Source organism: Peromyscus maniculatus, chromosome 4 (assembly GCF_049852395.1).
Source record: "Peromyscus maniculatus bairdii isolate BWxNUB_F1_BW_parent chromosome 4, HU_Pman_BW_mat_3.1, whole genome shotgun sequence".
Taxonomy (NCBI): Eukaryota; Metazoa; Chordata; class Mammalia; order Rodentia; family Cricetidae; genus Peromyscus; species Peromyscus maniculatus.
Window position 1 is genome coordinate 135,966,529 of NC_134855.1, and position 26,648 is coordinate 135,993,176.

The following is a 26,648-nucleotide window of genomic DNA, read 5'->3' on the forward strand; positions in this document are numbered from 1 at the left end:
AGTGTTTTATGTGAGTTCCGGGGATCCAGATTCAGATCCTCATACTTCTAAGGCAAATGTTTCACTGACTGAGCTCTCTTGCTGCTCCATTAGTATGTATTTAAAGGCCCGTATTTATTGTGTCTTGTCAATCATGTGGAGGGAGCTAGGCTGGATACTTGATATATGTTGTCTCATTCTGTCTCTTTATCAACTGGGTATAGCAGATCAAATCAGCCCCAATTTATAGCCAACAAATAAAGTCTCAGAGAGGTTGGTTATTTGCTCAAAGTCCCACAGCTAGGAAGCCTTGAGACAGAGTGGAGTCCTGGCTGCTGTCCAAGCCCTGCTTTTAATTGTCATGAAGTACTGCCTCCCTGTGGCCTGAGCTCCACCTGTCTGGCCAGTTTTCTGCCTCAGCGGAGCTGTTTCCCTGTCCTGCTCACATTTCCACCATTTTTCCTGCCTCGTGTGTGTTCATGCTCTCTGGATCCTCTGAACAACTTGCATGGAAGCCCTTTCACTGCCAGGAAGGTTTTGTGTGGAGCAAGGCCTGTAATTTGCTTTCTAATCATAGACCTCCGGATTCATAGTGGCTGCCGGGATCTCCTTCCATATCATGTGGTGACCAACTCGTAGATCTCAAAGAGCCAGCCCCAGAGGGCCAGCTGCTTGGGGACAGGGACACTATACCCCCCAGAGAGTCAGAGGAGGGCCCAGCCCACCTGGTTGGGGTTTTCCTAGCTCCCAGTTTTCCTGGCAACAACAAAATTTTCTCTAGAAAATTCTATATAGAGCTGAGGAAAGGGGCTGCTAAGTAGATTCCACGACACCTGCCCCTTCTCTGACTTTTTTTTTTGTTTTTTTTTTTTTTGTTTTTCGAGACAGGGTTTCTCTGTGTAGCTTTGTGCCTTTCCTGGAGCTCACTTGGTAGCCCAGGCTGGCCTCGAACTCACAGAGATCCGCCTGGCTCTGCCTCCCGAGTGCTGGGATTAAAGGCGTGCGCCACCACCGCCCGGCTTCCTTCTCTGACTTTTAAAACTGTCAGAAAAGTATCCCAATGTTTGGATGATTTTTGTGAATTTTGCCTATATGAACCAGCCTTAAAATTTGCATACTTGCTGCCAACTTTCTGGTTTTTTTTTTCTGTATTTTTTTACTTTTTATTGTGGAGAATTTCAAATGTATAGAAAAGTAGAGAGAATAGCATAATGAATTCCGAGAAGCCATCATGCACAGCTCTTGTAGCTACCAGCGGAAGAAGGGCTTTCATGCATCCATAGCTCACCCAGTAGACGCTCAGTGAATCAGTATGTACTGACTGAGTACACATACCTCTTCTGCGAGCCTCATTTCCCCCATCACTGTATTGAGGGGTTAAGACTGGCTGGTTTTCAAAGGGATCCAGTGTCCAGAGCATGCACACTGGTGTCAGACACAGTTGTTAAAATTCGGCAAGTTAGTGATCAGTTTTATTATCTGTAAAACGGGTATAGAAACAGGAGCGTTTACTTCTTAGGTGTGGTTGTGAGCATTACATCAAGATAAAGTGACTTTCTAGGTTTGTTTTGTTTTGAGACAAGGCTTCCTGTGTCACAGGTTGGCCTGGAACTTGCTGTGTAGCCAAGGATGACCCTGAACTTCTGGTCCTCCTGCCTCCACCTTTGAAGTGCTGGGATTATAGCTGTGTACACCAGGCCCAGTTTATGCGGTATTAGGGTTGAACCCAGGGCTTCATGCATGGTAGGCAAGCTCTCTGCCAATTGAGATACATTCTAGCTTTAGCTAATACGTTTTTAAAATTTTTCTTGCTATTGATGTTTGTTTGTTTTTGGTGTGTATGTATGTGTGTGTTTCTGGAGATCAAACCCAGGATCTTGCACTTCTAGACACATACTCTACCATTGGTCTATATCCCCAGGCCCATTGTCACTAGCTTATTATTATTATTATTATTATTATTATTATTATTATTATATTATTATTACTTTGAGTATTAAATATTCTAGTGGGAAGAATCCTTGTATTTTAAAAGTACAGAAATAAGTCGGAGCCTACTAGAATTGAAGTCCTAGGATTTGGCTCCATTTTTTGTCCCAGTCAGCAGATAGTCTGAGGCTCAGGAAAAGGTTACCACAGCCAGAGCCAGTGCTCCAAATGTGGAAGCTGGGAGCAGGCCCAGAGTGGGGGCCATGCAGGCTGCCTCCATCTCCTTGCTTCTCTTCCTGCCCCATGTGGGTACGGGGCCCCCATGAGAGGAGTAAGCCAGCAGCCCCCTCCCGGGTGAGGCAGGCCCAGCTGCAAGAGCCCAGAGGTGGAGAGAGAGGTGGCACTGCAGGAGATCTTGTTGCTAGGAGACCCAAGGAGGCAACAGGACCCATTGCCAGAGGTGGGAGGGAATGATGATGGGTTGATGTGGAGATGCAGGGCACGTGGCCCCAGATGGGCTTTTGTAGGGTTCTGGGAGGAGACTGGTGGTGCAGCCATTGGGATCTTTGCCAGGAAGAGAAGAGTGGGTAGGAGGAGCAGAGACTCTGGAGAACCTTCTGTAGACTATGGGCTTAGGACAAGCTGTTCATTTCTTCCGTTTAGCTACTCGTATGTCAAAATCAGACCAGCACTGGCACCCTGATTCACTGTGTGACTCGAGCAAGTTACATGGCCACTGCACTTGCTGGGCCCCATTCAGCGTCTTCATCTGCAAGATGGGCTCTGTCCGTTCCAAGATGTGATTTCAAATGTGCCTTCCAGGGAGGAAGAGTGAGTGCAGATGTGAGGCTTTGCCACCAGGCCAGCATTTCTCATAATTGCTTTTTTCCTTTGCTGTAGAATGTAGGAATTCGACTCCCTCTAGCAGGGCTAGATTCATGGGCAGGGAGCCCTAGAGGGGCCTTCCACTGTGGGGCCTATGTCAGGAGATGGTGGGGACCTGCTGGCCGGGCTCCCAATTAGTGAGACTCTAGGGAGTGGCTGAGGAGGGCAGCAAAGTTTAAAAGCAGAGGTACCGTGGGACTGAAAGGGGGGCTCTGTGGAGATTCTAGGAAGGACTTTGAATAGTTCTGGCCAGAAGCTGCGAGTGTGAGGGGCCAGAGATGAGGGTGCAGTTTCCCTAATGTAAATGATACACGTCCACATGTCTACCACAAAACAAGCAAAACGAAGCCCAAAGAAGCCAAGAGAAACGATCCCACTGTGATGAAAACCTCTGGTAACAATTAAAAATTACATATTTTCAAACATAAGGACCCGAATTTGACCCTAGACCCATGTTTTAAAAAAAATGCTGAGTGTGGTGACGTACACTTGTAATCCCAGCACTGAAGGCCCAGAGATCCTTGAGGCTTGCTGGCCAGCCAGCCTAATCCACTTGGGGAGTCGCAGGCCATCCAGAAACTGAGTCTTCAGACAACCAAGGTGTCAATGCCTGAGGAACGCTGCCCTCTGGCCTGCACAAGCATACATGTATGCATACACATAATACATATGCATTTTTCTTCAAAAAAAGTATTTGTGTATGTGTGCACATATGCATGAGTGTGTGTGTGTGTGTGTGTGTGTGTGTGTGTGTGTGTGTGTGTGCATGTACACTCAGGGAGGCCAGAAGAGGGCATCAGATTCCCTGGAGCTGGAGTTACCAGTAACTGTGAGCTGTCTGATGTAGGTACTGGGGACTAAACCCAGGTCCTCTGGAAGAGCAGCACTCATTCTTAACCACTGAGCCATCTCTCCAGCCCAAGATGATTTTCTAAATTGAACACGATAGTTCAGGTTTGTAATTCCAGTTCTTGGGTGGCTGAGGCAGGAGGGTTGCAAGTTTGAAGCCAGCCTGGGCTACAGAATATGATCCTGTCTCAAAAAAAAAAAAAAAGATATATTCTTTCCATTCCTTTTCTGTACATACACACACTTTCTGTAGCATTTGGATCATATATTTATAGCGGCAATTAATGAGGCAATTCCACGTAGTTTATCTGGTAATTAAAAGAGGTTTATTTTTGGGGTAACTTATAGCCACTAAGGGGTCAGTTACAGGATCTGGGAGAGATGAGGTGCAGTCCAGTGTGGGTCTCTGGAGAACTCTGACTTGGTCTGCAATCCAGCATCCAGGATCACGAGGAGTCAATAAAGCAAGCACTTATGAATCTCTGGTCTTAAGGGGTCTCGTCTTGGCCACGCCCCAGGGGGCAGGTCATAGGCAGGTGTGGCAGTTACTTGCTGCCACACTAGGGGCAGTGTTTCAAGGTCAAAGCTGGAACAGCTACCCACTACATGTATTTGTATTTTGTAGCTGCTTTTTTAAAAACTCCTTATTATAACCATGATTACATAGCAACACATAGATCTGCCTCGTGTGTGTGTGTGTGTGTGTGTGTGTGTGTGTGTGTGTGTGTATCGTGTGCATGATGTACATGTTCTGTGTGCATGTGTGGGTGGGTATGTGCACATAGATGTGTACATATGGAGGCCAGGGATTGATATTGGGTGTTGTGTTTTCCTTTCTTGCTCCCCACTTTGTTTTTTGAGACAGGGTCTATTCACTGAATCTGGAGCTCTCCTGCCTGGCCAGCAAATTCTGGGAATCTGCCTGTCTCTGCTCCCCAGTGCCTTGACAGTGTCCAAATTGGTACAGCTTCTTAATGTTCAGTCCTTAATATCCAGACCACAGTAGCAAGGGGAGAGGCAACAGCGGCCGCTGTGAAGGGGCCCCTGGCTGGCTAGATGGACGTGCGTGCTGCAGGCTTGCCTGTGTAGTCGGCCATGTTGGCTCACACCGGTCAAGGGAGCCTGTGCTCATTTGTTGGTCCAATCTGGCTGCTTCTCCTCACACCTGGTAGCCTTTTCCCTGCCGCGATCTGTGCCTTGCCTGCCACGATAAGCATGGTCACCAATCCAAGCCATCCATCCTAGAAATTGGCATGGCTTCCCTGGCCAGGTTGACACACTAGAGCATTTCCATAGTGGTTAGTGATCTGTGGGAGCTGCTGGTGGCCGTTGTAGCTCTAACAGTAGAAATGCCCATGTCCTGTCTCTTGGCTTCTGAAAGTAACTTGTCTGTTCCAAATAACTGTCCTACCAGGTGTCCTTAGGCACAGCCATTGGCTTGGTTTTTGGAGGTGGGGGGGGGAGGGGAGAGGGAGAGACAGAGAGTGAGTTGGGATGGAGGCAGATTGGGGAGTCTCTTTCTTGGTTGGCCTCTGAGCCAAGGACTTGGAGTCGGATGGGGATGAGAGGCAAGCTAGGCTCTGCTCCTTCTGCTCCACAGACCTGGGAACAATCTGTCTTGTCTTTTGGAAGCAGCAAAGGGGGCAATGGTGTGTTTCTCCACTGAGAGAGCCTGGGGAACTCTGGAGGTGGGGTGGCCAGGTTGGGACAGGTTCTGGGAAGAAAACATAGCAATGATCCGGTATACAACAGTGTCCCGCCAAAGCTCGTTTCAAATTTTCCTTGGTGGAATCTTTACTGCAGGGTAAAGATTTGCAAGTTTAAGGCCAGTGTGGGCTATAGGGTGTGATCCTGTCCCCACCGCTTTCTCTCTCTCTCTCTCTCTCTCTCTCTCTCTCTCTCTCTCTCTCTCTCTCTCTCTCTCTCTCCCTCCACACACACACACACACACACACACACACACACACACACACACACACACGCAGCAGAATTATCATTGTTAGTTAGAGACCGCCAAGGCCAATGTTTCTAAGTACTCACGGACCCAGAAGGTGATCTATGCATGAGCTTCAAGAAGTCTCCTTTTGCCTGAACTCACAGTAAGGGCGCCAGCGTACACTTGTCTGCTTGCATGCCACATGCATTTCCTAAGGGAAAACCATGCAGTTTTCATTGTTGTTTCAAAGAAATTATGTCTCCTGAAACATTATGATGTGTGCTCCTTCAACATGCTCATGCTGTAGGTGAGGAAACCAATGTTATTTATTTATTTATGTTTTTTGTTTGTTTGTTTGTTTTTTGAGGACTGAACCCAGGGCATTACATTTGCTAGGCAAGCGCTTTACCACTAAGCAAAATCCCCAACCCTATTTATTTATTTATTTATTTATTTATTTAGTTAGTTAGTTAGTTAGTTTCTTGAGACAGAATCTCTTTCTAATAGTTCTGGCTGTTCCAGAACTGGATATAGACCAGGCTGGCCTTGAACTCACAGAGACCTTCCTGCCTCTGCTTCTGGAGTGCTGGGTTTAAAGGTGTGTTCCACCATGCCGGACTGCTACTGCTGATGCTTCCTCTTCCTTCCCTTTCTTCTCCTCTTCTTCTTTTTCTTCTTGAGACAGCGTCTCACTCTATAGCCCAGCCTGACTCAAACTCATTGTCCTCCTGTCCCTGCCTTCTAAGTAATGTCCATTGAACACTTGATTTAGTTGGACATTTTACTCTTTCTTTCTTTCTTTCTTTCTCTCTCTCTCTCTCTCTCTCTCTCTCTCTCTCTCTCTCTCTCTCTCTCTCTCTCTCTCCTTCCTTCCTTCCTTCCTTCCTTCCTTCCTTCCTTCCTTCCTTCCTTCCTTCCTTTCTTCTTTCTTTTTTTTTTTTGAGACAGGGTCTCACTGTGTAGCTCCAGCTGTCCTGAAATTCACTGTGTAGACCAGGCTGGCCTTGAACTCTCAGAGATCTGCCTGCCTTTGCTTCCCAAGTCCTAGGGTTAAAGGCATGCGCCACCATGGCTGGCTTAGTTGGATGTTTTCTAGAAAATGATATGTTACTTCTGTTAGTCCTTATAATAACCACATAGAGTTGTAATAAGGAAACTGAGGCACAAACATTAAGCACTCCTACTAAATGGCTGAGGCAGGACGTGAAGCCAGGTCCTCTCACTCCAGAGACCAGGGATGCTCTGGAGCTTTGGTGTGGCTCCGGGCATCTATACTGCAGAGCTCAAATTTTAGCTTCATTATAATGACAGGAGAGCTGATGGACACGTTTGAGCTGGCTTCTGACTCAGTAGGTCTGGGTGGACTCCTGGGATCTCACACCAGGAGTTCCAAGTGATTCTGCTGCTCCAGGAACGACACATGGAGAACCAGAACGCTTCTGCTTACTGATAGCAAGAAGTGAGTGGAGGAAAGAGATATGATTCTTTTATTCCCTGTGTGTGTGTAATGTGTATGTGTATGTAGTGTATGTGTGTGTGTGTAATGTGTATGTGTGTGTGTGTGTAATGTGTATGTGTATGTGTATGTAGTGTGTGTGTGTAATGTGTATGTGTATGTAGTGTGTGTGTGTGTGTGTAATGTGTATGTGTGTGTGTGTAATGTGTATGTGTGTGTGTGTAATGTGTATGTAGTGTGTGTGTGTAATGTGTATGTGTATGTAGTGTGTGTATGTGTGTGTGTAATGTGTATGTGTATGTAGTGTGTGTGTATGTGTGTGTGTAATGTGTATGTGTGTGTTCATGGGCACGTTCATGTCAACAACATACATGTAGAAGTCAGAGAACAACCTCACATTTTGGTCTTCACTTTCCGCCTACCTCGTTTGAGACAAAAGTCTCTCTTTTTGCTGTAGTGTTTGCCAGGCTAACTTCCTCTCAAGGTCTGGGGATTCCCGTCTCCTCATTCCATCCCCTGATAGGTGCACTCTGGGATTATAGACATGCACAATTCTGCAGTTATAGAAGTACATGCCTCTGTGCCTGGCTTTTACTGAGGTCTGGGGACCTGAATTCAGGTGGCCAGGCTCTCCCACCCTCTCAGCTCTCACCCTTCTACCCAAGAGGTGGCTCCTGATCTCCCCTGGGCTATTGTAATGTTCCGCCTTGGCTCCTGACCTCGGCTACCCTCTAGGCACAAACCAGCTCTAGTCACCTCCCGCACCTTCCCCAAATCCTCTCACTACCCTCCTGTTGTTCCCATCACTATGCAGCAGAAATTTCTGCAACGATAACTGGTTCAAATCCTCAGAGTCTGATGACCACTCAGTACACGCGGCTGTGAATTTTACATTTTGTTTCATTTTCACAGAGATCGCATGTGGCTAGTTGCTAGACAGGGCAGGAAACCACTTGGAATGTCATTCAGGTTTCTGATTGGCGCCATCTGCCTTTCCAGTGCCCGCATCAAGGCTCAGCATCCCAAGTGCCAAGCCACATGTGCCCAGTTTCCTGCGCCTACCTTGTCCTTTCTCACTGTCCTGTTTTTAATGCTGGCTTTTAGTTCAGATTGTTCAGTCCAAGTCCAAAGGCTTCCTTAAAGCCTTTGATGTCTGCTTTTCTCCAATTTCTTTCCCCTCCGAATTCCCCCAAACATCATCCTCTCCTTTGTACCTTTCCTGATTTCTGTATTCTGCTGCAATTGGCTGGTGTCCCTATTTTATTTTCTACTGAACTGTTAGCTTTGAGATCATGTGACCATTTCCTACAGCAAGCTCTCGCTTCCCACCATAGGTCCCTTCCAAGTATACAGAGGATCTAGATAAATGCCACAGGCTTTTGCACTGGTGCACTGGGAAAGCAAAGATGAAAATGTGTCTTTCCTATCCTCAAGCTGCTTGAGGCTCCCACCAGTCTGATCCATGCCCAGAGAATTACAGAAGCCAATGGTTATTTTGGGCAGGGAGATAAAAGTCACAGAGGGCTCTGTTGGCCAGGGGAGTCCAAGCAGGAGCCGCTGAAGCAGAAGGCGGTGTTTACACACAGACATTTTTCTCTACCCAGCCTGGCCTGGTACACGTAGATGGGAACACCCAGACGTCGCTGCCTGGCTGCCTTCGAAAGCTGGGATTAGGTGGTGGTGCAGCGGCTGGTCTGGCCGTCTGGTCTCTGCAGATGGATGGCTGAGGAGAAGGTTGCAAAGACTGCCGAAGCAGCGCCAACTTGTGCAAATGGCGCATTGGCTGCATGGTCCCAGGGTGGAGACTGGGAGGCAAGCACATGTTTGTAAGCAGAGCAATGGGCAGCAGGTGAATTTTGTTTGTCCTGGCTTGGTAGTTCATGAGGTTTTCAGATCAGCTCTTATTTGAATGCAGAGATGATTGGAAAGAAACAAAGAGATGACATCTTGCTCTTCTGAGACCCTAATGCTTAGCAGCATTTCACACCCCAAAATCTTAAGCTTATAGAAAACATTTTTTCAAAAAATGTTCTTTCTTGGGCCAGGCGTGGTGGCTCGTGCCTTTAATCCCAGCACTTGGGAGGCAGAGGCAGGTGGATCTCTGAGTTCAAAGCCAGCCTAGTCTACATTGTGAGTTCCAAGATAGGCAGAGATACATAGTAAGACCCTGCTTCAAAACCAAAACCAAAACCACTTTTCTAGAGCTGAGGAGATAGTTTGAAGATCCAAGTTAAATCCCCAGGACCCTTGTTTTTTGTCTTGTTTTTAAAATAAGCCTGGCATGCTTGTAATCTCAGTTCCAGGGAGCAAGAGACAGGTAGGTCCCGTGAGAGATCCTGCTTTGAACACAAACAAGGTGGACAGCATCTTCAGAAGCACAGCCAAGGCTGTCCTTTATCTGTCACTGCACACTTTCACACACCTGCACACACACACACACACACACACACACACACACACACACACACACACCTTCCTTATAGTTATAACATAGATACAAAAAAATGCACATAAGTGCATCACGAATTGACCCGGGCTTTGTGTGGTTGTCTCCTGTCTCAGCATTTCCAGTAAATCGTGTTCAGCCGAATGAGTGCAGGCTCACGAGGGGACAAACACAAACTCCAGGTCTAGGTATGTCTGAGGCCGAATCTTGGGTCCTCTATCCATTATCGAAGGAACACCGGACTATGACTTCAGTTTTGTCCCCTGTGAAATCAAGGTGGAAATGTAATTTCTACCTTACAGGCTAGCGAGAGATTTAAGATAGAAAATGGAGGCAAATCGCTGGGCACTGTGCCAGCCTGTAACTGGGGATCCTAACACTCGGCAAAGATGATGCTGATGGATAGTGACGCTGCAGCCTCGTCTCGCACCGGGACCGCAGGCAAACGGACAGCTTCTCTCCCATCGCCCCTCCCTCTTCATAGCCTCTGTGTGATGCTCTCCGAGATCTCCTCTGACTGCAAGGAACCTGTGATGTCCCCACAACAAGACCTCAGCTGACACTTCGGGCTCCTGACGGCAGGCAGGGTGGCAGTCTGTATCCAGTGGGAACTTGGCCACATTTTTCATATTCGGGCCCCATAGCTTGGTTCCCAGACTCCTAGAGGAGGGCAGATTTCCCAGGCAGTGACTGGAAGCATGCATGGAGCCTCCTGAAGGAACTGTAGCCAAGGTGAAATTGAGATGGCAGACTTCATCCTCAGGGGTGGCTCCCCTTGCTTCCTGACCTCTGGCTATGGGGTGAAGGTGACCATACTATGCTCACATGACCACCAAGAAGGACCCTCATGGTTTGAAAGATGCAAAGTGGCTTCTCTCATAAAGCTACGGAGCATCGGGAGGTTAAGGGCTTTCTGCAAGTCACATAAGCCAGGGCCAGAGGGCAGCACTGTTGGAGGGGGAAGGCCAATGTTGTGTCTAGCTGTAGGGGGTTGTTGCAGAGAGGAGGGGACGAGGAAGGACTTCCTGGGCCATGACTAGAAGAATGACCATGGGAAAGGGAAAGGTCGTCCAGGCAGAGGAGAACACACGTGTGAAAGCAAGCTTGTGGCCGAGCTCCTGTACCCCGGGGACCCAGGACCGTCAGTGTGACAGAGCCCATCAGGTAGGTTCTGAGACTGAAGCCGAGGCACCAAGGAGAGAGCAGGCTGGCAAAGGTCTCAGGGTCAAGCTGAAGTGAGTTCTTGCATCAGAGACCGAGGTGTTGCTGAAGGCTCTTCACAGGGGAGGTGAGCAGAGTCTGCCCTTTGATGTGCCCCTGGAGATCAGCAGCCGCAGTCAGCTGTACATGCCCCGGGGATGCCCAGCTCTGTCCAGGGCTTGGTTGTGGGGACCCAGATGGCAGTGGGGGGCAAGCTTCCTGCCTGTGAGAGGAGGCAGGGTTGTGAAGCCAGAGTGCCTCTTTGACGGCCAAGCCTGGAATCAGAAGTGTGATAGAAGGAGGCAAGGATGTGGCAGGCAGAGAAGGCGTGCTAGGCTGGGTGGGGCATGGGTGGAGGAAGCAGAGAGGGGGTGTGGGGGTGAGGGTGGGGTGGCTTTCCTTGGAAGGAATGCAATCTCGAGCATATGTAGACTTGGGAGAGACCAAGGGTAATGAGAGGTAGCTGAGGTGCTCACTTGTGGTGGGGGAGAGCATTTGAGCTGCCAGGCCCCCTTAGTGGGGGTCTTGTCATCCCGTAGCAGTGCTAAGAGGCGGTGCCCATAGCACCCCCAGGTTCCGGCAGGCCAAGGCTTTGCCAAGGTCATGGAGCTCCTGTACCGAGGAATGCCTCCATCTTGTGCCAGCCCTTCCCAGGGGTAGCTTCGCTCTTCACTATGCTACACTAGCTGTGGACTAGTTAGTGCTTTATACTCATGGGCTGCCGTGCAGCTTCGGGGCATCAGTGGCAGTCGACACAGACCCTGTGTGGGAGCACGCAGTTCCCAATCTAGGCCAGGGTTCAAGGGGAGGTGAGACCCTTGGGGACTGCGTTTTGGGGAGGCTTCCTGGTGGAGTGGAGAGGGAAGAAGGTAGGGAGCAGCTAGCAGGGGAGGTCCCTGCCTCTTTGCTGTTGTTCATCTAACCCTGCCTTCTCCTTCCGCTCGCTCGGACCCAGCTGCCCCGCAGTGCCGGCTGTGAGTGCCAGCAGTGAGGGAGAGCAGCCCTGCCAGGCTGAGCTTCCCAAGCCCACGGGGACACTGCTGCTTTGGAAAGTTTGGCCCCAGTAGCTTCCTCCCTCTGGCCCAGCTCTCAGCTGCCCGGGGCTTAGCTCAGCCCACCCAGGCCCTGCTGCCCTCTGGGGCCGGAGCCGGATGTCTTGCAGATCTCTTGCCCTGAAATACCCTCCTCGTGAGACCTCTGTTTTAATCCAGTGTGTCTTAGCCGCCCCCTCCTCCAAGATACCTTTTCTTATCTCCACGGGCTCCGTAAGGACTACAGAGTATCGAAGTCCGTACTGATCAAAGGAAACACAGTGTGAGCCACACATGCAAGTCATACATGCGATTAAAAAGACAAAAAAGCAGCTTGTGCATGCTTTTAGTCCCTGCACTTGAGAAGCTGAGGTGGGCGGGTCCCTTGAGTCCAGGAGTTCAACTCCAGTCTGCTGGGCAGCATAGCAAGACTTAATGTCAAAACAACAACAACAACAAAAACCCCAAACAAAACAGAACCAAATTGGGTATGGTGGTGCACGCCTTTAGTTCCAGCATGTGGGAGGCAGAGGGAGGTGGATCTCTGTGATTCTGAGGCCAGCCTGATTAGTCTAACCACTGGGTTCAGTGAAAACACCTTGTCTCAAAAAGATCAGGTAGAGAGCACCTGATCTATTCCACATGCGCTCACACACATGCACACCCACACATGCATACGAACATACAACGTACACATAAAGCCAGGACTGGCATTATAGCTTAGGGACAGAGTTGTGTAGCATGCCCAAGATCCTGGGTTGGGTTCCTAGCAACACACACACACACACACACACACACACACACACACACACACACACACACACACGACATTATTCTAATGAGATTTTATTTAATCGGATACATCTGTAATTTTTAATTAATTATTTTGGGGTAGTAGCTTAGGCTAGCCTTGAACTCCCATACCGGCATGCCTGGTCTCATAATATTAACACAAGAATGACTGAGATAGATAACACTCTTTTTAATCCTCTTTAGTACACAGACTTCTAAACCCACCATCCGTCTTACATTTACCGCTCGTTTCCATTTGTACATCTCGGGCCGTTGATAGCCACCTGTGGCCAACGGCCCCAGCGTTGACTAGCACAGACCTAAAGGCCGGGAGGAGCCAGTCTGTGAGGGCTGAAGCTCCAGGCTTCAGTCAGCTGGCTCTGGCCATCACATTCTGGTCCCGCCATTTATCAGCGGGGTGAGCTTTGGAAAGTCACCAGACCTCTGAGCCTCAGTCACTTCAGCTGTGAAAGGGATTAGTAATTTCAGGGCCAGAGAATTGTCTCGGGGATTAAGCACATGAATGTGTGTAGTGCCAGGCTGGGGAAGTGCCCAGCAAGTGGCAGAGTGGTTGATCTATGACGCCCTCCGATGTGCTGGCTTGTGTGTTGTCCTTACCCATTGGACCATTGTGAGTTCAAGGTCACACTCCCCAGTTCTTGCTTCTCTGGTGTCCAGGGCTTGCCTCGGAGTAAGCATCACTGCTTACTGAATGAAAGATTCGGGTTTCAGCACTGAGAACACCTCTTACCCCTCCCCGTCCCCCTACCAGACCGAGAAGCCCTGGATGATGGATGGAATCCCTAGACCCTTAACTACCTGGGGGTAGCTTTGGCAGATTCTGCTTTGCTTGGGGCCTGAGTTCCTCCTCTGAAAGGTCACAGGGTGTTGGAGGAGTCCTGTGTGATGTTTGGTGGAGTCTCTGACCCTTCAGTCATCTTGGAGGCCTGGGGCTGGTGCTGTGTGCTCTGCTTTCTCCCTGGGTCCTGGCTTTCTTAGATCTTGGACTTCTACACCTTCAAGTCCCCTTATCTTTAGAATTTAAGAGAAAAGACTTTCTCCTCCTCGTTAGGCCGAGCAGGGGGGAAGTTCAAGGACCCTGTGTTCCCTCCTCCGCGAGCCTCTGCTGACCTCCCATCCCAGCAGCCCAGGAACAGATGTGCAGCAGAGAGTTCCTCTCGACTTAGAGGTGATGACATGGAGGCTCGGCCAGGTCAGACAACCTGTGCACGTTGAACAGAAGGGGGAGCCAGAACCAGGGCTGGAAGCAGACTAATTCACATCTGACTAATTCACTAATTCACATCTAACGACGAGGACGGGGTGCGCTGGGCTCTCTTTCTCACCACGATCCCTGATGTCTCTCTATGGAGGCTTTCATGATACATGGTGGTACTGAATCAATCCCATGCCTCAGTTTCCCTGAAGCAGAAAAGTAACAGGGTTGTGATTTCAATGATGCCTGGAGAAGCATGCATTCTTTACATTCCCTACGCGGTCTCTTGTTTGTCCTTTCTCTGGAGAAATGGTGTGGGGAAAGTGGAAGGGACCTGGTCCAGAGAGCCCGCGTAACTGTGTAGAGCGACCTTGGCCAAAGCACTCACCACTCCAGGCCTTGGCTACTTATTTATAAATTTGGGAGAGGAATGACGTTAACTCAAATGACGCTGTGACACCAAGTATTCTGCAAACTGGAGAGTGTGCTAATAGTAGGGGTAGAAAATAATCACAGAAAATAATGATAAAAACAACAGAAATAGAAACAAACGTCATTCTAGAAGCCGCCCAACTTCCAGCATGTTGCCACTGACCGGAAGTGAGTTGGGCCCTTTGGGTATGAATCCAAAATGAAGTCTGGGAACATCCTGCTTTGGTCCTGAAGTAGCCTCGGTTTTTCTGGGAAAGTGAGAGGCTCCATGTGGCCAAGGAGGCTGGGAACCAGGCTCTGCCCCAGGGGAAGGCCGGGGGTGGCAGTGATGTCTGGGGAAGGGAGAGGGGGTGTCTGGGAAAGAGTTAAACTGTGAGGAAAGGGAGGGCCTTGGCTCTGCAGCCTTGGGAACTTGTGGTTGAGGAGGCAGAAGAGGAAAGGTTATCGTGGAAGCAAAGTGCCGAGAGGCAGGCAGTGGAGGGAGGCCCTCCCCGCAAATGTGCCCACAGAGCAGCACGTCCCTCGGAAGCCACCCCTGAGTTTGGCAGATTGTTCCAGGCGTTAATTCAAACGAACACTGACACTCAAATAGTGTGTACTCTCGAGGGTCCGAGATTTGCTCAGAGGCCGTCCTCCTAAGGCCCGTGTGAGGTTTCCTGGGTGAGGGAGGCCAGGATATAAGGTCCGTGAGGGAGCCCTTCCCACTGGGCTTGAGTGGATCTGTTTACCACCTCTCATCTGGAGGAGGGTGTGAGTGTCTTTCTGCTCTTGCCCACTCCCGAGTCTAGCGGCTAGCAGGTGGCAGCAAGGTCCTGGGGCTGACTCTTGAAGCACCCACCAGATGAAGGGACTTGTCTGCACTCAAGAGAAGGCCTGGCTGGTGGTGGAGCAAAGGCTAGACCTATTTATTGCCTTGGCTTCCGAAGGAGATCTGGAAGAGGACATGGCCTATGGAGTTCCAGGTTTGGGGCTAGGACCTAGTGTAACCTAAAAGAGAGGGGTTGGGGAGGGGGTGTGGGACAAGCTGAGCAGAGATGGCACACACACACACACACACACACACACACACACACACACACGATAACATTAACACAACTGCGGTGTGTGGAGAGGGTATATGACAGGGCCCTCAGACCACATCTGGGCGGCTTCACGGTTTCAGGATGTCCAGCACTATGGCCCAGAATAGTGACCTACACATAGTAGGTGTGCAAGATGGTTGGAAGAATGAAAGCTTGGAATGCCTGGGTGATGTTCAGAGGGTCACGTGGGTTACCGTTGTAGAACCGTCTTTGGTGAGCATGTTTGAGCTGCTGCCATCTGTCCCAGGCCTTCCTTACCAACGGGGCCCCGGGGACAGGGTTAGTCTCAATCTATCCTTTCTTTCATGGTTTACGCACTAAAGCCTAGAGCAGGGCAGCAGCCGGCCAGGAGTACTTGCTGAACCCGTAGCAGAACTAGATTGGAACCCGGGCCCTCTCTTTTCCAGAGTGCTCTGTGGCTGCCAAAGGCTTGGATAAGAGGGAGGTGTCCCCGTGGAACTGGCTTTTTGAGTTGTAACAGTGCTGCTGGAGGGGAGGGGCAGGGTTTAGCTTGGCTTTGAGCCATGACCTCTGTGGCCCCTGTGAATCTGGCTGCACACACCACGGCGTGGCCTCGTGTAGAGTAAACACCTTTATACAGGTCCAACCCCTACAGGATTCCTTTGCTGTTCCACTACTGTCATGGTCACAGAGGCACGTAGGTACCGGGGCGCACGCACACCCAGGGGACAGCAAGCTGGGATGACTCCCGGAAGGCGGTTGCCATGCGGGTTCCCCTCGTGGGAGAGGAACGCCACATCCCAGGCGGCTTCGGCCCCGCGCGCGCGCTGTGCTGCAGGGGAGCGAAGGGGATCCGACTCCGTGGGATGGGAGGCCCACAGAGGCTGAGTCACCTCTTCTGAGTCAGGGATCCTCCTCCTTCTCCCCTCCCCCTCCCTCTCTCCCTGAGCCCCCACCAGGGCTTGGCCCGGAGAGCCCGCGAGCGATCGGTCGAGAAGGCCGTCCGTCCGTCCAGGGCCCGGGTGGAGACGGCCACCTCGTCCCGCTGTGGACCTCGGGTGGCGGGGACGGGAGAAAGGGCGGGGGAGGCAAGGCAGGCAAGGCGAGGAGGCGGAGGCAGGGGTTGGGCGCCGCTAGCGAGGAGGCAGGCTCGCGGCCGCCCCTGGGCTGGGCACGGAGGCCGTGGCGGGGGCGGGCCGCGCGGCGGGCGCCAGGCCCGGGGCTGTGGGCACGGTGCCCAGCCCCCGGCGCACGCCGACCGCCGCGGCTGCCGCCGCCGCTGCTGCAGTCGGCATCCATCAGCAGGCGGGGGTGTCGCGGAACAGGCTGCTCCGCAGAGCCCGCCCGCGCCGCCCCGCCCCGCGGCCTGCGGGCCCGGAGGAGTCGAGGGGATCGGCCCTCGCCCAGCCGGCCCAAGATGGGGACCCCCAGGCCCAGGTAGGCACGTGGGGACCGGTGATCAGGTGGCGTGGGGAACCCGGGTGTGCTACATCTAGGCCCAGCTTCCAGCCCTCAGGGAGGAGCGGGGGGCGAGATTAGGAGCTCAGTCTGAAGGCTGTCGGCCCCCTTGGCCAGTGTCGGGGGAGACCTTTGCTGGTCCTCTCACCTCTGCAGCCTCCTCAGTGCCAGGAGTCAGAGGTGTCGGCGGGCGCCTTGGTGTAGAATGAGTCGTTGCTGGGCGATGGGCTCAGGAAGCTGGCCCACTCTGTTCTGGAAAGCCACCCCAGCTGCCTCCTTTGGTTCTCTGGTCTTCTTCGCTAGGCTTTCCAAGGCTGCAGGACAATATCTTGGCTAGAGGTTGGCCGCTTGGGGAGTTCTCGGTATCATCCTCATCCTCTGGGTACAGACCCCACTTGCATTGACTCCCCACCCCTCCTCCTCTCTCTCCCTGAGCTGGGTATATGAACCTTACCCCCAGGACCTCTTAGGAGTCAGACTGGCATTGTCCTGCCGGTAGTTGTACCTCCTGATCAGAGGTAGGTTGCTTGTGAGTGCCTGGAACCTTCACACTTGGAGAGGTTGAATCTCCAAGAGGCTGGGGTCTTGGGGACAGGTATTTACTGGGTGCTGAAGCCACTGACTGACTGGCTATATGGGCCAGAGAGCCCATAGGATCTTGGGGAGGCTAACCAAGCATCCAGAAAACATTCTGAGGCTGCTGCCTCTCTCTCTGGGGCCAGTCACGGTTCTTGCTTCTTGCTTCCCCCAGAGCTCTGAGATACATTGGTGGGGGAGAACACTAACCACGTGTTCCTACCGTCACTCTGGATTGTCACGTCGCCTCCCCTGCACCCCAAGATGGGAGTGTCAAAGGGCTGCCTTTAGGACCTCTCTGGAGCTGGGCAGGGTCCAGCTGCTCCATCAGTCTGGCCTCTGTGATGGTGGCCCCAGAGGCTCCTGTTCCGGGCTAGGGTATGTAGAAGAGAGGTGCTATGTGCCTGCTTCCCATCCATGACTCCAGATGGAGCTTGTAGCAGAGGCGACATGCGCCAGCTTCTACTCAGTCATGGTGGCCCAGAGAGGCTCGCCAGTCACGGAGCTAGCTTCTGTTGGCCAGTCTGGGGTCCCACTTGCCCAGACACTGATGCATAAAACTTGTGGCTCACAGAACACAGTCCCTAGGATGTTGGGGACACCCGAAAGCAGTCCTGGAGGAGGCCACTGGGGAGGACTTTGTTCCTGCTGAAGCATTCCCTGGGCCCGTGGCAGTGCCCTGGGCCCAGGTCCCTGAGCTTCTTGAAGGGGTCCTTCGGAAGAACCCCGCATGAGAACAAGGCTGGGCCCTGTGATTCTCAGTGAGTTAAGATAGAAAGGGAGGTAAAGGTACAGAATGGAAGAATGACTTGCCCAAGGTCACACAGCTACTGACTGAGAGAGCCAGCACTAATGTGTTCAGGACTGAAACTTTTGATTAAGACGTCTTCCTTGCCCAAAGGCCTGCTTGGCTGCTATGGTTGTTATTCCATACATGGCACTCTGCTAGAGGCTGTATGTTAAAGGCTGGGGGCTGGGACCCCCTTTTAGGAGGGCCCTCACATTGCCTCCCAGCCCTTCTCCCATGAGGTGAGCGGTGGAGGCCAGGTCACAAAGGGCCTTGGATCATCTTGGGGTATGCGGAGTGGAAAGGACTCTGGGGGTTCAGAGATATTCTGGACCTGAGCTGTTGGGGCGGTAGAAAAGGTCTCTTAACTGTACAAACGGCAATGGGGAGGACATCTATCCGTTAGCTCCACTGTCTGTGGGCCACTGTCTAGACGTCTCTGCACTCTTTATTAAAGGGAGATGACCATTTCAGCCTATACTAGTGACTGTACAATCAGAGAGATGGTATTAACTAACTGAGCGTTTAGTGTGCGCCGCACCCCATAAGTGCTCTGTGCCCTCTCCTAGCAACCCCCTTAGATAACATAGACACTTTTGACAGATGCGTGGAGGCTCAGAGAGATTACCTGCCAGAGGTCACACAGCTGGAATGTGTGGGACTGTAGGAGTTCAGAGCCTCTGCCTTTACCGTGATAGTATGCCTGGGTCAGTGTCTGAGAGCACCCGGTTAGTGTCCAGTCGAACTCGGTAGTCAGCGGGTAGACCAGGACTGGTCCAGATGGAGAAGCCCATTGCGCGAGTCTGTGGCCTGGATGCTACCAAGGCCTTGAGGAGGAGGAGGGTCAAAGAGGTACGCGTGGGAGGGGTGAGCACTGGCCTTCTGCTTGCTAGCTGGTCTTGTCACTTGCCCCTTGCTACGTTTGGTAGAGATCCAGTGGCCAGAAGCCACACAGAAGAAATGTCGAAGCATCGGCAGGGACCTGTGCCTGGCTGGGGGTGGCAGCAAGCTGGCCCTGCTGTCTCAGTAGAAAGGAGTCTTATGGGCAAGAATAGCAACAGCTAACATTTATTGAGCTCTTACTACATGCCAGGAGCTATTTTCATATCTTACGTGTACAAACTCCTACATTCCTCACAAAACCCTGCGAGGTAGCCATTTTTCTTCTTCCCACTTTGCCAATCACTTTATGGGCTGGCTGAAGGGAGCTAAGGGCTGGGAGAGGCAGGTGGGTCAGAGCCACTTCCCAGAGCTTACCCCTTCTAGAGGTCATCTCCGGCTTTTTCACTTGGAAGCACTCATCCAACCAGATGCACACTCTTCCTCAAAAGTCTCATGGGCCTGGGCACATGTCTGTAATAGCAGCACTTGGGAGGCTGAAGCAGGAGGATTGCCACCAGTTTGCCAGCTTGGGATGGAGAATGAGCTCCTAGCCAGCCAGCATTAAGTCACATAGTGAGATTCTGTCACCAAAAAGAACGAAAAGAAGGGGCCCGCGAGATGGCCCAGCGAGTACAAGTGCTTGCCACACAAGCTTGGTGATCTGGGTTCCACCTACAGTAGAGGGGAGGAAATTGAATTGCCTCCTGAAAGTTGTCCTTTGGCTGCCACGCACATGCCACGGCACACATGCCCACATCCACAAATGTGCACACACACACACACACACACACACACACACACACACACACACACACACCTCTCTAATAATCCTAACAAGTCATGGATGACAGAGCCATCCTGGCCCCAGAAGTAAGAGTACGCTATAGTATATCTGCCCATTATTTTGATGCTCAGGGAAGGCTTCAAGAAGAGCTGGGCCCCTAAGCTGGACACTAACGCCAGGTAAGAGTTTGAACGCTGTAGGGGTGTGGAGGGAAGTGGACGGCTTTGAAGAAGAGCAGGAGACACTGTGTGCAGGAGACAGAGTCCAGGGAGGGCCCACGGAGCTGAGAGGTGACTCAGAAAGTCAGCTTGTGCTTACATCTCTGGAATTCACTCTGCTCAGTATCAGCTCCGTGGCCTTGGGAACATCACTTAGCTGGTTTGGGCTTCATTTTCTTCATTTGTGAAATGTGGCTGTGGGACCCTCATGGTGGTTATTACATAAAGGCTCTCCATGGTGCTGGCACATCACAGCCACTCTGTAAGGATTTTCCTCTTTCCCTTCTGTCTCTTAAATGTCAGGCTGAGGTATTTGAGCTGGACGTGAGCCTGGAGGTTCTGGGGACCTTTGGAAGGATTTGGCCTGCAGAGGACCGTGGTAGGAGGGTGTTTAGGGAAGGAAGGTCTCTGGCAGGTGTGTGGCCCACAAAGAAGGGGCAGACCGTGACCTTGCGGAGAAGCCTCCTCTTGGAGCCTCGGGCTGAGAAGCTGCACTAAGATGTCCCTCCGTGGGATGGCATGTGGCTTGCCAGGTTGAGGGAGGAACAGTGTGGGGGTGGGGAGAGCCGCAGGGAATTCAGCTTGAGGCTTGGTGAGACAGAGAAAGGCTGGTCTCCTGTCAATCATTCCATGGGCTGGGCAGCATCTTATTTGAGCATCTGGCATTTTTCTTTTGAATGAATTCCTTTGGATGAATCCCCGTCAGAGCTAGTCTATAATAGCGGCAAATTGGGACTAAATGTCCAACAATAGGCAGATGATTGAGGACGTTTTGGAACATACACTGTATAAAGTAATATGCAGTGCTGTACAGCCGCCGACCCCTCCTCTCAGAGCGGGGAGCTGGCTGCCGCAGAGCTCCTGGCACTCTTGAGGCTTGTCACGCTTGTGATTGCCCAGGGCCAGAGGTGCCGCGGCTTCCTTCCTTCTGTGAATGGAAGAGTGAAGGCTTGCCCCCGGCCGCCTTGAGAGCGGGATTCGTGTTCGGTTCCTTGCTGTGTCGTTGGCATGTGGGATCAGAAACGCTTGGCTGCTGGAAAAGGGAGGAGGCGAGTGACTTGTTCAAGGTCGTGTGCTTTTAAACTTTAGTTTTTTTGTTTTGGTTTGGTTTTCCGAGACAGGGTTTCTCTGTGTAGCTTTGCGCCTTTCCTGGAACTCACTTGGTAGCCCAGGCTGGCCTCAAACTCACAGAGATCCGCCTGCCTCTGCCTCCCAAGTGCTGGGATTAAAGGCGTACGCCACCACCGCCTGGCTAAACTTTAGTTTTTAAAAAAGACTCATTCTGACTTTATATGTTTGGGTGTTTTGCCTGCGTGTATATCTGTGTACCACATGCATGCCTGGTGCCTGCAGAGGCCGGAAGAGGGTGTCAGAGGCCCTGGAGCTGGTGTTACAGGTGGTTGTGAGCTGCCATGTAGGGGCTGTGAATTAAGCTCTAGTTCTCTGGAAGAGCAGCCAGTGCTCTTAAAAAATGGCGCATCTTTGAAGCTCTCATCTATTTGTTTGTGTGTGTATTTATTTGTGACTGTGTGTGTGTGCAATGCATGTGGAGGCCAGAGGATAACCTTCGAGAATTGGTTCTCACCACCACGTGGGTTCTGGGAATTGAGCTCAGGTGCTCAGGCCTGGGAGTAAGCAACTTCACCCCATGAGCCATCTCAAAGGTCCAGTCATGATAGTTGTAAGGTCCCATAGTTGTCACATTCTTACCACCTCTGTTTACCACATTCTCCTCATTCACTACTCTGTATAAATGCTCCTTGGTGACCTGAAGTTGCATTCCTATAAACCCATTGTAACTAGAAGAAAATCCTACATTGAGATGTCATTGAATACGCTGAACCTTCCAGTTGAGCAGCACAGGATAGCATAAAGCAAGCTGTTCACCTCGTCATCCAAGGGCTGACTCGGTACTTGGACTCACCGTCGCTTTACCCAGTGTTCCTGGAGGGCACCCTATGGCACATGGCTAGCTCGGGGAAAGATAAAAATCCAAAGTATGATTTTACTAAATACATATTGCTTTCACATCTTTGTAAAGCCAAAAAAAAAAAAATCACAAATCGAGGACCATCTATAGTAATGAGGGGAAGAGAATGGGAAGACACCATGTAAGGACCCGGGACTTTCACAGAACAGGGCTGAAGTCTTATTTCTGTTTTTACCAGCTGCACGAGTTTGGGGAACCAGTTCATCTCTCTCTCTCTCTCTCTCTCTCTCTCTCTCTATATATATATATATATATATATATATATATATATATATATATATATATATTATTTTACAATACCATTCAGTTCTACATATCAGCCTTGGGTTCCCCTATTCTCCCTTCTCCCACCCCCTCCCCTTACCCCCAGCCTACCCTCCATTCCCACCTCCTCCAGGACAAGTCCTCCCCCGAGGACTGCGATCAACCTGGTAGACTCAGTCCAGGCAGGTCCAGTCCCTTCCTCCCAGACTGAGCCAAGTGTCCCTGCATAAGCTCCAGGTTTCAAACAGCCAACTCATGCAATGAGCACAGGACTTGGTCCCACTGCCTAATTGTCTCCCAAACTGATCAAGCCAATCAACTGTCTCACCTATTCAGAGGGCCTGATCCAGCTGGGGGGCCCTCAGCCTTTGGTTCATAGTTCATGTGTTTCCATTCATTTGGCTATTTTTTTTCAATAATTGAGTAAAACTGAAATTTATTATAAGCCCCAGTCATCCTAGGGACCTCCATGCTATATATATAGCCTCTATGGTCCTATGGGTTGTGGTCTGATTGTTCTTTATTTTATATCTAGAATCCACCTATGAGTGAGTACATACCATAACTGTCTTTCTGGGTTTGGGTTACCTCACTCAGGATGATTTTTTCTAGTTCCATCCATTTGCCTGCAAATTTCATGCTTTCATTGTTTTTCTCTGCTGAGTAGTACTCCATTGTGTATATGTACCACATTTTTTTCATCCATTCTTTCGTTGATGGGCATCTAGGTTGTTTCCAGGTTCTGGCTATTACAAATAGTGCTGCTATGAACATAGCTGAGCATGTATCTTTATGGTATGAATCAGCATTCCTTGGGTATATGCCCAAGAGTGGGATGGCTGGGTCTTGAGGTAGTTCGATTCCTAATTTTCTGAAAAACCGCCATACTGATTTCCACAGTGGTTGTACAAGTTTACATTCCCACCAACAGTGGAGGAGTGTTCCCTTTGCTCCACATCCTCTCCAACATTGACTGTCATTGGTGTTTTTGATCGTAGCCATTCTAACAGGTGTAAGGTGGTATCTCAGAGTCGTTTTGATTTGCATTTCTCTGATGATTAAGGATGTTGAGTATTTCTTTAAATGTCTTTCAGCCATTTGTAGTTCTTGTTTTGTGAATTCTCTGTTTAGCTCTTTAGCCCATTTTTTAATTGGACTGTTCAGTACTTTGATGTCTAGTTTCTTGAGTTCTTTATATATTGTGGAGATCAATCCTCTGTCAGATGTGGGGTTGGTGAAGATCTTTTCCCATTCTGTTGGCTGTCTTTTTGTCTTATTGACTGTGTCTTTTGCCCTGCAAAGGCTTCTCAGCCAGTTCATCTCTTTATGACTCAGTTTCCTCACCTTTAATGTGGACAGTCCACAGACCTGCTCTTGCGATTGTTAGGCTACATGAGTTAAGGCATGTGAAGTCTTAGATGTTAGCTGGTCCATAATAAAGCACTCTGAAGAGGAGGTCATAACATGAAGGTATTTCTGATATATTGATGTTAAACAGGAAAGCCCCACAAAACCCACTAGCATCCAGATTACAATGGTGTAAAATTGGATGGATTATTAGAGACGCAGACTGGAAGAAACCAAGCAGAAATAGAGTCACATAAGGACAATGAGAAAGAAATGATTGGTTCAAACAATTCCTCTCTAATGTTATACTACTACCATACTTCTTTTTTCTCAGCTTTCTTTTAAAAAGTCTCTCTGTCTGTCTGTCTGTCCGTTTCTCTCTGTCTCTGTCTCTGTCTCTGTCTCTCTCTCTCTCTCTCTCTCTCTCTCTCTCTCTCTGTGTGTGTGTGATTTGTGTGAGGGCAGACACACAAATGTCACAGGAATGGAGGTCAGAGGACACCTTAGGGAGATGGTTCTCAGCGTCCACCTTGTTTTGAGGCAATCTCTTTTCTTTCCTCTGCTTGGTCTGGGAACTTCCAGGAGATTCTCTTATCTCTGCCTCCCTCCTCACAGAAGTATTGGGATTATAGATTCAAAATGCCGTGTCTGGCTTTGTATGTGGGTTCTAGAGACCCAAACTCAGGTCATTAGCTCCTGTGGCGAGTGCTTTTATTCACCGAGCTGCCTCTCCAGCACCTCAGTGACTTTGCTGCTTTGTTTTAAGTTTAAAAATTAGTGATTCAACATAATTTTACCTTCTGTCTTTATTTGGGTTCCATGGATGGAATTTGTCAGGCTTACAGATGCTTTTTCCAGCCAAGCTGGGCTCCTGGCCTCTTAGTTTAATTACAAAGATGGTCCAAGAGATGACTCAGCTATGTCAAGGTGCTTGTCCCCACGCCTGATGAGTTTGAGTCCCAGGGCCCACTTGATGGAAGTTAGTGAAAACCAGTTCCAATAATTACCCTGACTTCCACATGTGTACCATGACATGCACACCCACACACTCACACACACAAGTAAATAAGTAAGTGTAATTCTTAAAGAGACATCTACAAAATTGGAGTCATTCAAAAGCCGGTTCTCATCCTGCCCACCGTAATCCTACTGTATGGAAGTAGCCAGACACAACGTAAATCCTCCTAGCGGATTTTCTGTGTCAGGATAAGGTCACGAACAGGATTACTGTTTGGCAATTAGCCTTTTAATTTAACTATTTATGGTTACTTTCATGTGTACAAATGGGTCTCACAAATTTTCATATCTGTGGACATAGCAATCACAATGCTTTGTGGTGACTTTCATGGATAAATCCCCGCTGAACTACCCAGCCTCCTGTTGATGGGATTTCCAAGTTGTTTCTAGTTGTGCCCGTTCTCAATAAGTGAACTCTACTGGTGATGAAGAGAAAACAAAGTAGAAACTACAAGGCCACAAGTTTCCCTTGAGGGTCCCGTTGCTTTTCCCTCTTCCTGCTTCCCCTTGAGAACCTGTCCCTGCCATCCTCAAAGTGGGGCCATGTTCCGGGGAGACCCCATCTTTCTCTTATCTAATATGCCCCTGGCCTGCGACATTCTCAAGGTCTTTTAGAACGCTGTAAGTTGTCCTCTTGATGGCACGTGTGCACCAGTGTCCTTGAACAACTTTTACCTTCTCTGGACCCGAGTTTGTCCATCTGGGTGGGAGGGATGTCTTTCTGGTCATAGCCACCAGCAAGTATCTGCTGTGTGTTGAGTACTGTGCCAGGGTGAGCTTGGGGCCATGTGGGCTTTCGGTTATTTTATTCTCCCTAAAATGCCTTCGATGTATCAGGGCATCATTTCCATTTTTACCTGTTCACACCAGTTTTCAGAGAGTCTAAATAATGTGTCCAAGGTCACTCAGCCTGTGGAGTTGTGACCGCAGCTCTGGCTCCATTTTTCATTCTGTGCCCCCTCAGCCAATCACCTCTCATTGGTGAGATCCAAGCAAAATGATAATTCTGAAAGAATATTCTAGTAGGGCATGAAGATAATCCTAGCTCCCAGGATGCTGAGGCAGGATGGTCTGAAGGCCAAGGACAGTCTCAGTTTTGTATTGAGACCTTGACTCAGACAAATAAGTCAACAAAACAATCCCTTAGAATGTAAAGTGCCCTGCATATGTGTGTGTGTGGTGGGGTGAAACTGCTGTGATTATTTATTTCTCTGTCCAGGGCAACAGCAGTTTTGACTACGTGGTTTACAGCAAGTTAGAGGTCATGGGATGTAGCAGGATTGAGGGAGAAGGCGCGCTGGGCTTGGAGCCAGTGGACCTGGGTGCAGCCCTGGCTGTACTAGCTGTGACCTTGGCCACCTGACCCAGCCTGGGGAGTAAACCCTCCACCCTGTATGGCCTTTGCACGGCTCAGACGGATGAGGTACAGACCTGAAAGGCTTTCAGACGGCCCTGACAAAGGAGGTCTTGGCTGCCTCCTGCAGTTGTCAGTGTGGTTCAGGCGGGAGACATCTCTCCTCTTTGATGTCCTTACTCTGCAGATCAAGGCTGTCACGTGGTTCCCGGTCCACATCAGTCTGGCTCCTTGGTAGTCTGTGAAACTTTTGGATAGAAAGCCGGTGCTGGCAGGTGGTGGCCCCGGTGTGTCGTTTGGTTTTGTTTAATGCTCTTCTTGTGGGTACCACAGGCCTTTGACAAATTATCATCTCCCCGGGCCATGTTTAGAACTGAGTTTAGAACTGTCAGGATGGCAGGAGGCTCGGATCCTTTTAGTCCATGCGAGCCCGGCTCAGACAGAGCACACAACCTGCACCCTCCTATCATTTCCTTCACGTCCATCCAGTGTGACTGGAGGAAGCCAGTGCTCAGCCTTGGGGAAATCCCTGTGGGATGGCGCACCCCTGCCAGGAGAGAGAGAGCCTCTGAGGTGTACACTTCTGATGTCTTCCTTTCTGACTTCTCAAGCAGTACATGTTCATAGTGGGAAAATGGAAGCCTACAGGCAAAAGCTAGAAGTCCTGCCCTTCCTTCTCTGAGGGAATGTGAGTGAGTGAAGGTGAGGGTATTGAACGGCTCTGGAGCGCTAACCATCGGCTTGGCACCGCTAAGTGCTTTCTGAGTGCGGGCCGAG

The 26,648-nt window shown here is 50.3% G+C and overlaps 1 protein-coding gene across 28 annotated transcripts in view; it reads left to right on the forward strand.

The window, feature by feature from the left end:
• Positions 1-26,648, forward strand: part of Epb41l1 (erythrocyte membrane protein band 4.1 like 1) — a 159,693-nt gene that overhangs the window by 67,758 nt on the left and 65,287 nt on the right. For 6 of the 28 annotated variants that reach the window (XM_076571027.1, XM_042276641.2, XM_042276638.2 and 3 more), the window contains exon 1: positions 15,868-15,891. The exons of 8 other annotated variants lie outside the window; for them this stretch is intronic. In XM_076571027.1, coding sequence (XP_076427142.1) covers positions 15,876-15,891 — 16 coding nt within the window. In that variant the 5' untranslated portion in view covers positions 15,868-15,875. Of the gene's footprint in view, positions 1-15,770; positions 15,892-16,380; positions 16,632-26,648 lie in introns of those variants that run through there. 14 more of the 28 variants (XM_042276631.2, XM_076571021.1, XM_076571020.1 and 11 more) reach the window with 10 other exon arrangements.